We start from the raw sequence: 12,281 nt of genomic DNA on the forward strand, positions 1-12,281 counted from the left end.
TTCAAAGAAGGGAGGAAGGAGGACTCAGAAAACTATAGGCCAGTCAGTCTTACCTCGATCCTGGGTAAGCTTTTTGAGAGAACTATCCTGGCACATGTCCGTGAGGGGACTTTCATTTTAATCATTCATGGGGGGGGGAGTTATCAGAGAATTTGCTTCTTTTTTTTAATCAGAGAAAGCCAGGATCCCTGCTGCTAACCATAAGTTTAATGCAGACCAAACCATTACTACTGCAAAAAATGTAATTTTATCCTATTTTCTGTTGCCCACAATTTTCAATAACTCTTCTTTTTAAATTAAAACGTTCCCCAAATGATTACAACTAAAACGTTTCTGTGAAAATTGTCTTTTCAACAGTGTAGGTTATTTTAAATTGAAACAAACCCTTATTTCCTATAGTTTTCTAGTGTAAGAAATGTTGCTGCTTTTTTCAGTCCACGTGACTCAATAAAATTTGGCAAAGAAATAATTTCATTACGATCTGTATTTATGAGCAAAGCCACAATACTGCAAAAACACAAGTGTAAAATTAAATGTTCTGGGGCTTTCTTGGAGGCCCAATTTGGAAAGAATTTAATTATATTTAATACAAATTGTGAATTCACTGGAATCAATATTTCTTAAAGCTTCAGTAGATCCTAAATTCTGTCTCCATTGTGACATCACATCAACATTGTCAGCCAGACTTTGTGTCATATATATGATGCATCTTTTTAACAAGAAAAAAAAATCAGGAATGGAAAACACAAAATATTCACAACATCCTGCTGTAGAAAACATTATTTATATTTTCTAATATATAACTGTTTTTGCATTTATTAAAATTCATACCACCTTTGGGGAAGAGAAATGAGCCAGTGAGATCTTTCTGTTATAAAATTGTCTAGAAATCGAAGAAATTGGAAAATCATCATTTTAATATATTTTTGCTACAGGGTCCATAATCCCAATTATTTCTATTACTTTTCCAATGGATTTCTAAAACCACTGGATTTACGTAGTAGTTGGTGGTATATGCCTGTCACTAATGAGTTGAAGAGTTCCCTCCTTCCTCTAATGCCATTTCTTTTCATACCCAGGCCCCAGTCCTGCAATGAGAAGTGCACAAATTCCCTTGCACAATTCTCATTTCTGGATTGGAATCTAGAGTATAAAAGCCTCTTCCTTTTTGTTTCTGTGGTAACTAACACAACAGTGCCTGAGTGTTTCTGAAGGACAAGTAAAAACATAGCCTGACAGTAAAGAGAACCACCTTGACTTGACTTCATACTGTTTATTATTACAATTCTGATTTTAGACATCTGATTTGCAGTCCTTTTCAGTTGTTTCAAATCTATGGTATTGTTGTTAATAGACCATTGGTCTGAAAAAAATGTAAATGCATATTTTATAATTTATCTCCACATATAATTGTAATAGAACTAATGTACTCATGCAAGATTTGCATAAGTCCTGATTTGAATAAATGTAAATATGTATCGCAATTTTTTGCAGTTATGTTAAACAGTGTTCTGATGATAAAGGGCCAGAATCCTGTGAGTCCTACCTTATTATACAGATGGCCCTACTGATTTCAACAAAAGTGTAGTAGCTAACGTGATCTGCTACTAGCTAGTAGCTAGTTAGTATGAGCAAAGGTATGTGAATATGGCCTCAATTCTGATGCTGTAACTTCAGTATTACATAATACAGCTTTCATTGCTGTGTTTCCTGCAAGGTTCTGAATGCTACATTGGTGCTTATATAAAGGTATATTTTGAAATGCAACTTAATCTCTGAATTTTATTCATTTTTATGTCCTGAACTTGACTCCTTATTCTTTCTTCCAAGCCAACCGAATGGCTTTTTCTGCTAGTTCTTCTTACTGTTTTCATAGATGAGATTTGGGATTCATATGTAAGCAACTTTCAGGCTTTCCCAAAGTCTGCATGCACTACATTCTGGTAGCACATTACTGTCTAGGCAAACACATATGTTGCCGGGATTTGGTTTTGGGTTTTTTTTTTTTTTAAACTGTATTAAATTGATTGTCTCCAACTTTGAAACATACTAATAGCAGGGAGAGAAACAGTAGTTATATTTGGGGATATTTTAAAATGTAGGTAAAAATGTGGCAATATACAGGCACAAAAAACCACTAAAGAAATTGTAAGGGTCTCATTTAAACTCATTAAAGCGAGGACATTTAGTACTGAATTTTAGTGTATTGCATAGGACATACAGATACATGACCTTCATTAAAATTAAGGAAATGCTGTCAAGGTTAGTAGTCCCAAACTTAATCGAAAGTAACTTATGTACAAGTCTTTCTGAACCTGAAATTTGTTTAGCCTTCTGGAAGCAAGACTGAAACAGATTATATTCCAGTTAATTTTCTAGGCAGCATATGTGGAGCATCAGGTGTTTTCTTACAATTTATATATAAATTGTGCTATTATTCCTATCAACCTATCTGACTGTACTTGATGGGAAATTCTGACCTATTACCTCACTAATTGGTGTTTACATTTTTCACAGGATTGCAGTAATCTAACATTTCTTTGTACCCCTTGCAGTTTTGAAACATTCCTACAGGATTGTTCTGCAAAGGAAAATGATCCCTCTGCCTCTGGTGCTCCCTACAGTATTCCTTCAGCATTAACAGCAGGATGAAATTGGCACAATCTTTGTCACTTTAACAGTGCTGGTCCTGCTGGGAATGTGTTATGTGTATTCAGGAGTAGAAGTGCCACAGGCAAATTCCTCTACTGTTGTGGTGGACACCTTAAAAAAGGTGACATTTTATAAGGAAAATGTCCCCAGAAGCCTTCAGCAGCTGAAGAAGTTTGGCTATATAGGCATGTAACATAGATTAAATAACTGTCTTACTTTGCAGGAAAGTTTATTCAAATTCCATGAAAACTGTACTTTGTAATGATAGTGGAGAAAATAAAGCATTATAGTATTCAGTTATATCTTGACTGAACGATTTAAAATAAAAACAGAGCAAATACCACTTACTATCAGCAGAATTGTACAGTCAATTAACATTTTTATAGTTTCCTTTATGTTCAGGAACACTGAATATTGTGCAAAATTCTTTTTTCTGTGTAGATTTTTACTTTACATTATTTAGAAGTTTGCAGTGTTTCTCCAGGCTGGTTTTGACCTCTGTTTAGAAAGAAATGGATTTTTCCCTCCTTGCATTTTGATAAAATAGCAGACCATGACTTTCTGTTGTTTACACAACAGTATCATTGATGAAACAATCAAGGGGGTGCTTAACTCCGGAATTAATTTGTAATTGCTTCTTTAAACACTGTTCACATATTGGTTGTTTTGAGGTATTTTTATTTTTCATTGTGAAACCAAAGCAAGAAGTCCATGAATACAGAGTTAAGGTTCTTCATCAAGTGCATGTTCTGGCATGTATTCCACAATGGAGTTCAAATACATCTGAGTCTGTAGAAGTTCTACAAACATTCAGTCTGTGCACGTACTGCAAAGGAAGACCTGGGGGTTAGAGTAGACCATAAGCTGAATATGAGCCAACAGAGTATGCCTTTGTTGCGGGGGGAAAAAAAAAGCCAGTAGCATACTGGATTATATTAACAGGGGGTTCTCTTCCCAATCAAGGGAAGTGATTCTTCCTTTCTCTTCAGTCTTGGAGAGGCCTCACTTGGAGTACTTTGTCTACTTTTGGGGCCACACTTCAAGAAACAAGTGGCCAGATAAGAAAAAATCCAACAGATGGTAATAAAAATTACTGGAGTGCTGGGAAACCTGATTTACGACCAGGGACCCTGGTTTTCTATGGTCAAAAATTGCAAATTCTCTGATTTTACCTCCCCTCCCCACCCCTCCCTATATTTTTCCATGATTAAAATGAAACACCACTAATAGGTATCAGTTGAACACAGTGTTTTATTGATACATTTACAATTTTAAAGCAATTTGGAAGCCTAATAATCACTATGATAAAATAAATATAAATACCTATAAATTTTGGCGTTTGATTTGGGGTTTTTTATCTGGAAAATCAGAGATGCCCTGCCCCCTTTGCCACATCTGTTCTTCCCCGCCCCCCAGCACTGCTTTGTGGTGCTGAGCAGCCTTGATATGCTGGTCCCCTGCCCATGACATTGCTCCTCACTCCCAAACCACAGCCCCCATGCCTGCTCCTCACTCTCCACTCACAGCCCCTTGTGCCCTGCTGGTGCCCCTCACTTCCCATCCCCAGCCCTGCCAGAGGGGACCACCAGCTGCCAGGGCTATGGGGCCAGGGACCTGGGTCTGTAGCCCTTTGGCTCCTGCAGCAGCTCCTGCCCCTGGTTGCCACCCTTCAGAGGCAGCAGCTGCTGCAGCAGAGCATAGAGCCTGGCTCCTCAACCCCCACAGGCAGCACATCTGGAATGGAGCCCAGCAGGTGGGGGTGGGGTGGCGTACGGGCTGCCTGCTGTGAGCTTGGGCTCCCCCTGCCAGGGCCTCCAGGGTCCAGCAGGCAGGACCTGGTGTGGCAGGGCAGGGAAGCTAAGTGCCACTGCTGCAAGCCCTGCACCACCATAGTGAAGCACCCCCTGCCCACCCAGCAGCAGCAAAGAGCACAACTCCACACCGCCAGCCCTGCTGTTGCTGGACAAGCAGGGGGTGCCTCGCCATGGTAGTGCAGGGCTTGCAGTGGTGGCACAGGCCTCCCTGCCCTGCCCTGATCTGCCCAGCCACACCAGGTCCCTCGCATTGGAAAGCAGAGGCCCTGGGGGGCGAGGAAGGGGCAGGGGAGCTGGCAACGGGCAGCCTACCCCCACCCCACACACAAATCTAGGGGGCATAAGCCTCCCATGCCCATTTCTGGGAGTGCATGCAGCGATGGGGAGCCAGCCCTCATTGCCATCTCCTGGACAAGCTACCTGCGGCCCCATCCTGCTTCCTGCCCAGGTCCTACAGCCGCACATTCTGGCCCCAAGCCCCACAAACTACTGTGGCCGGGCAGCAGCCCCAGCCCTACTCAACTCCATCTATCCCTCTCCCTATGGGGGGCCTCAGTTCTCTTCCTGTCCCCCCCCGCCCAACTTATCTACAGGGATCTGCTCTTTGCTGCCTGGCAACCATGTGTATGTGCCCATATGCACATGGTACCCCCTGCCTAATCATGCACCTCCTGCTCCCCACAGCCCCTTGCAGGCTGAAACTCTGCCAACCTGCAAGGAGAAACCCAGTTTCCCATGTTTTTCTCCTTAGAAAGAGGACATTCAGGTTTTACCACATTTTTCTGTGATGAAAACATGGGATCCCTGCTTATAACAAAAGGTTGAAATAATTAGGATTGTTTATTCTGGAGAAGAGAAGATGGGGTGGGGAGGGGGGAGGGGATTTGATAACTTGTCTTCAAATTCCTGAAGGGCAATTAGAGAAGATGGAGATGAGCTTTTCTCTGTGGCTGTAGGGGGATAGGACTAGCCTTAAACTGCAGTAGAGGAAATTGAGGTTGGAGATTAGAAAGAGCTTTTGGACTAAGAGGGTGGTCAGCCATTAGAATGGACTACCTAGAGAAGTTGTGAAATCTCAATCCCTGGAAATTTTCAAGAGCAGGTTAGATGGACATTTGGGTGGACTGGTTTAATCAAAGACAATCCTGCCTTGAACAGAGGGCTGTTTTTTAGATGGCTATGTGGGGTCCCTTCCAATCCTACTTTCTGAGTAGCCATGTCCACTCCTTAGGTTCTCATTTTATTTGTATGTGTATATGCTGTCAGTTCTTTAGCTATTAATGAGATTTCAATAGATTTGGGATAATTTGGGTGGAATGATCTCCTTTCTTGTTCTTTTTGCTTCTTTCTGCTTTTGTCTTTTAATTATTCCTTTTAACAGCAGGGAGAGTATTATGCCTGGAAATCACCAGATTTTAAGTATGTCATCTGTCAGTGCTGCTTTCTCTTAAACAATGACCACGGGAGTTGTCTTTATTGCCTAGGGGGAGGCTCATGGCCCTGCAGAATGTAATAGCTGTCAGTTGTTTTCCTGAAGTGTAAAAGAACACTTGAAGAAGTTGCTTAGTTATACAAGAACTGGGGTTTTGTGATGTATTGTCCCTCTGTATATTCCCACCATGTGTCCTCATTGCCCTTTTCTTGGATTCTTATGGGATCTAGGGGATCCATGGCAGATAAAAACTAGGTTATTGTACACTGCACTTTACACTCTTGATATGTCATGCAAAGACAAATAGGGTGTATATGAAGATCAAAGAAACACTGCTGGGAAAATAAATCCAGTGTCAGGTGCATGGAGTACCTGTGTATGCCACACGGGTATACACACAAGGACAACTGGAAGAACTTCAGTTACTGTAGAGGTTTGATCCCAGATTCTTTTTTACAAAATCTCATTGTTACATTCTCCATACATTATCTCTTCTTCCAAAGAAAAAATGTTTAATCAAGTTAGTGATGTATCAGATCCATTTTTTTTTTTTTTTTTTGGAAAAATGGCTTAATTTACACCTTTCAAGTGTGTTGGATTCAATTGATTTCAAGTAGAATTTGTATAGGTTATGCTGGGTTGATAACAACAATATAGTTTCTGTAGAAACAATGAATTTCATGGAGTATGGAAAATTTCCACAAATCTTCATGGGTATAAGGAATGCTGTAGGGTTGGCTTGCTTTGGAAACTCCTTACGAATAGGATCTCTCGGTCTTGGAAGTTACAAACCTTTTAGTCCCCACCTGGAGGGATTTCAGCAGGATTTCTTTGATACTATTACACAACAAAGGAGGGTTTTCCATCTTTTTCAGAAAAAAACATGAATAGTAAGAAAATGTTAGTGATATCACTGACATAGAGTAAAGTTCATGAGGTTGAACAAGAAATTATTTTTATTTGAAAAATAGATTAATACATCCAAGTTTTCCGGCCAAATAAATCCCTTCCTCACCAAAATGCGAAGGCAAATTTTGCTCATTAGTTATAATATTTAGACTGTATGGTATGATTTGTACCAAAATAATTACAAACAGGTATAATGTTTTCTGTCATTTCTCCTCAGGTGGGCTGGCCTGCTGATACATCTCAGAATGCCATTAGTGAAAAGAAATATAGACCCACGGCACTTGTGTCACACAGCACTGCCCAGAGGCATCAAGAATGAACTGGAATGTGTCACTAATATCTCCTTGGCAAATATAATTAGACAACTAAGTAGCCTAAGTAAGTACATAATATTTCTTTGTAATGCACTTCAAATGTTACCTGCTTACAGATTTTATAAGTGAAACAGAACAACTTTTTTAACTTGGCTCTATAGAAAGAGACAGAGATTTTCTGTTAACTGTGAATTATACAAAATACTCTAAGCCAACATTTCTCAAAGTGAAGTTTGCAGCCCAAAATGGGGTTACAAAGCATGCTCTAGTTTTGTATTTATTTTAGATAAGCATGTGGGGTCGATGTTGCTTTGTTCCTGAAATAGTCCTACTCGAAATAAGTTTGAAAACTGGTGCTCTAAACATTTGTTTTCTTTGAATTTTGGAAATTAATTTACCACTCCTGAAGGTGCTAGATTGATAGTTTTGGAGACTCAACTTCCACAGAACAGCAGGGTGGGTTGACTTAAATCAAGGCAATTTAAATCACCAAGAGAGAACCTTGATTTAAGTCATTGATTTAAATCAAGTTTCCCGCTGATACTTCTTCATATATTTCTTAAACAACGGTGCAAATCTGATCACTAAAACATGTTAATTTACAACTCAATACAGCATTTTACAACATCTGTCCTTAAACTTTTTTTTCAAATTTTATTAATTCTAACAGACAAGTCATCACAACACTAAACGTACACTGACCTTAAAACTTCTACAACTAGATCTCATCTTCCCCACTCCCACTGTCATTTTTATTCATAGACTGAAACAGAAATATGAGTTTTCCTGCTTTTTCAACTCCCAGTTGATTTCTTGGCTTTAAGTGAATCAAACCAAATGATGAAAATATTCTCTCTCTGCCTGCAGAGGAAGCTACTGCTGTAAAAAGTTGGCTTAGCAACTGAAGGAACTCTGTTTCAAGGTGCCTGGCTAACGATTTCCACCAATTCAGGGGAGTGACTTTGTTCAAAACATCATCAGTAAACATGTACTGTTTAAATGTTTCCCCTCCAGCCCTGAAATGTATTATGACTAGCATAACTGAGGAGTGATTTTTTGAGATGCCCATGCCATGGTAGCAGCATCTTTTTCAGAAGTTAGGCATCTACCCTTATATCTGGGGTTGAGAATGTTCGCAAGAAAATGAGGTGGAGTTAGTGCTTGATCCATTCGCTGCTTTATTGCCTGCAGTTTAACTTTCTGGTTAGGTATTTCTTTCTTCAATGTCTCTTGAAGTGCCTTCCAAATTTCAACAGCATCAGCAATGCAGCAACAATCTCTGAAGTTTAAGGCTATGAATATAGGCTTCAGTATACTGAGCATACTCTCTACATTCCTCTTTAATCCAATGTTAGATAGTTTGAATGAGATGCTTCCATCTATTTTATCACAGTTTTCTTCACAATTTTTTATGAGAATAGGCCAGTTCTTAATACATTGTTCAAAACAGTCGACTACAGAATTACATCAAACGTCTTGAGAGAGAATTAGTTTGGATCCTCCTGCTGTCTTCAGTGAAGCTGAAGCAAAGTGGTTGTTAGGGAAGTATTTTGCGACTTCAACATTTTCTTTTATGGAGAAGTACTTAAGTCTTTGGCTAAAAGATGCATTAAGTGGGCACTACAGCCATATGTTATTAAGGAGCATCTTTCCATTTCTTCTTCTAAGTATCTCTTCATCTTTGCCATGTTTGCAGCATTGTTTGTGACAAAACTGCACATATGACAGTTTAATTTTTGTTCACAGTTTTATTACAGCTTTCACTGCCACTTCTTTAAAATATTCTGCTGTGTGGGCATTTCCCAGTGTATCTATTGTTTTGGAAAGAGATGCAACCCCATCTTCTGCTGTCACACAAGCACCTATTAGTGGATCATTGTGTACATTGCTCCACCCGTCAAGACTTAAATTGGCAAATTTCCCCTCAGTATTTCTCACATGCTGTTCAAGTTCCTTCTCATACACTGTATCTAGCAACCTTCCACCAATGTCTGCTCTACCAGGTGGAGTGTAGCCTGGTTGTAAGGACTCAACCATGTCAATGAAGTGTTTATTGTTAACAATGCGAAAAGGAGAAGTTGTTGCATAAATGAATTGAGCAGTCTTTTCATCTATGGTGTCTTGTTGGTATTTGTGGGTCCTTACTACAAACCCATCCATGGTGGTTTTACTGGATGATTTAAATCTTTTACTTGCTACTGAAACTTTGTTGTCTGAAATACGTTTATTTGCAGCACTGCTGCTAAAAGTGCCAATGGATGACTGAAGTTGTTGCAGATAGACAGTCAAAGTCTCTCTTATGCTTAAACAGGATCCTGAAACAAAAATTATTTTTTAATAGTCATTCTTTTCAGTTCTTCTCACTCTATTATTCAGTTAATCATTTACATTTTTTTCAGCAAGGATGCAGATCCAATTCCAAATTACCAAAAAAGCTAAGACTGACTGCATTTAGAGTGCACCTAATTTTGGAGTAAGCCCCATTGAACTCACTGGCACTTCTGTTTTTTAAGAAAATAAGTATAGGATGGGGTTCCCTTGGGAAAGCTGAGCCATGCTTAAGTAAAATAGGGAATAGACTTATGACATCACCATTATGGTTTGGGGCCATGATGCCCCAAAATAAGGGGCATGTATTATGTAATATAAAATAAGAAACTGACACCCAGTGGCAACTGGCAACTCTAGATTTCTCTTACTGCAGCTTTCTGTACTGTAAACTTGGGTGATAGATTCTAAACCTAATTAACTAATTAAACAAGCCATAAGGATTAGCTAAGCTAAACTTTTTTTCTAGCAACATCCAATATAGCAAACACCTTGGGAGTTTACTTATTAAATCACACTTATAATAAAAGGCATAGAGAGAGTCTTGAAGAATGATGCATTGCAAAGTGAATTATTTAATTTACTAGCCAGTTGATCCACATTGTTCTTCAGGCATATCCACGTCTTTATCCACATCATTTTTTCCCAATAAGCAGTTTGCATTACGATGTTTCATTCTTGCAACTAGGCCCTGTATCTCCCTTCTTGCACTGCTTACACTTGATGCGTTTTCCTTTTTTACCCAGGGAAGGAATTTCTTCAAAATATTCCCAGATAGGGTCTCTCTTATGCCCAGAAGCCATGACAGTTTTTCTGTGGCAAAACTGTGGGGGAATATAGGAAGCTGTGTATGTACTACTGAATAATGTCTTCCCTTCTTCTTCCCTGTCCACTCCACTGTTCCTTTCTACTCTGCCTCCGTCCTTTCCTATGTTGTCTCTCTGTCTTTAAGACAGTGTCTTAAATAATTGCCCATCCCCAATGTTAGTTCAGGCAGAGGGCCACTTACTGAGTTTTGGCAAGCTATCAAGGGCCACATGGCAGGCAGCCGGGGGCAGATAAAAAATTTAGAAAATTAGTATTTAGGGACTCCGCAGGCCAGATAGAATGGCCTGGCAGGCTGCATCAGGCCTGCAGGCTGCATTTTGCCCACACCTAAACTAACTCCTCTGCCTTGCTTGACCCAGCTCCACCACCACATAAGCACAGAACGACAGTCCTGTCCAGCTTGTGACTTTACACATGTGACTTTAGTCTGCTGAGAAACAGAAACTTAAAGCCCAGAACTTTCAAGAAGCAAGAGCTGGTAGTGAGGCTGGACAGACAGACTAGGGCCATTTTCCTGAGCTGAAAAACTGAAATGAATGCCCATGTTTGTTTGGTAGGTAACTGAATGTGTATGTATGTGACAGAGCCATTAATTCATTTTTATGAGACTGTAGGTTTAGCATGTTTGTGATGAGATTTAATTGTAACTGTTGTTTTTAAATGAAAGAAAATTAGTATTTTATTGATGATTTAAAGAAAACCCAATTTAAATTTTTAAAAAATCTGATTTTTTTATTTATTTTTTTTAAATCATTGATTTTTATCCACCCTGTACAACAGATAGATAATAGCAAGAATAGATCTGTTTTTTTCTGTTATCCTGTCAATGAATCTCATTGTTTAACATTAGAAATGGATTGTATACTTTGCATGCTTAAAAATATTGCTGTCACATATTAGGAAGTATTTCCTTTGCCTCTGTTATAATAACATCACTTTATTTTGTTCCCTTGCTGATTTGCATTTTATTTCATTTTGTTCTGTACCTCATTACCTCTGCAGTTTTTTGTCCCTGCACAGGGCAAAAGCTTGTTGAAACAGGATATCAGCATTACGGATTATGGGCACTAATGGCTTGAACCTGCTCCTTTTGTAGTCTGTGAATATCTTATCATTTACTTCAGTCAAAATAAGATTGGGCTAAAAAGACTTCTTCCCAGTAATAAGCCTCAATTTGTTTAGACATATGACTCTGTAATCAATCAAACATAACACAAAAATAAGAATTCTAGTGATTGCCTGAAGTATTTGCCAAACTGAAGGCAATTTTTGAGTAAGAAATATGACATAATAGAGCTCATGTTAAAGTGTAAGTATGATACACCCTTATGTATAATATGTTAGATTTTAGGCTGTAGGTAAGTACCATCAGTCACCTAATTATTATGATCTTACATGGGAAAATACATTCTGAATTGCATTGTGATCATTAAGAATAAAGATTGTTGGTTTTTACTTTAAAGTATGAATAATTTCTACCATGTAATTACTGTTTCAAACTACTTTACAGTGTAGTTAAAAGTAGAGAAATAGCACTGAAGAGTAGATATGAAGACTTTTTCCCTTCACTCAACTATTTTTTTCTCTGTATTAACTCTAAACATATGAATACTTCACAGGCTTTAGAACCCTACAGGAACCTTTCTGAAAAAGCTGTTTTTTCCTGTGCCACAGCAGCTTCAAAGGGTTGTCAAGTGAACAAGTATGATACAAGTTGAGCTGCCAATATTATAAGTGCTTTTTAACCGCTAGGAAACACGTTTTCCAGGCTCATAACCCAGTGAATGCTGAAGTGGTCATACATATATATCCACAATGTCAAAAACCTTTCAGCGTCATCAGGATCTGAGAGATGGGCACATTGTGATTTCACTGGAAAGAATTAAACTTTTATCTTTAAAAAAAAAAAAAAAATGCTTGTTCCACTAATCTTATTTGGCCTTATTTCACAGTTGTAATGGGGTTGATGATTTTCAGCTAATCTTATTGTGGCTCTTGAAAACT

The 12,281-nt window shown here is 38.8% G+C and overlaps 1 protein-coding gene across 1 annotated transcript in view; it reads left to right on the forward strand.

The window, feature by feature from the left end:
• WASF1 (WAS protein family member 1) overlaps nucleotides 1–12,281 on the forward strand; it is a 242,416-nt gene that overhangs the window by 141,332 nt on the left and 88,803 nt on the right. Inside the window, exon 2 of the mRNA XM_019520104.1 lies at nucleotides 7,025–7,185. Coding sequence (XP_019375649.1) covers nucleotides 7,053–7,185 — 133 coding nt within the window. The 5' untranslated portion in view covers nucleotides 7,025–7,052. The remainder of the gene's footprint in view (nucleotides 1–7,024; nucleotides 7,186–12,281) is intronic.

Source organism: Gavialis gangeticus, unplaced genomic scaffold (genome assembly GCF_001723915.1).
Source record: "Gavialis gangeticus isolate Ggan-Ray unplaced genomic scaffold, GavGan_comp1, whole genome shotgun sequence".
NCBI classification, from domain to species: Eukaryota; Metazoa; Chordata; order Crocodylia; family Gavialidae; genus Gavialis; species Gavialis gangeticus.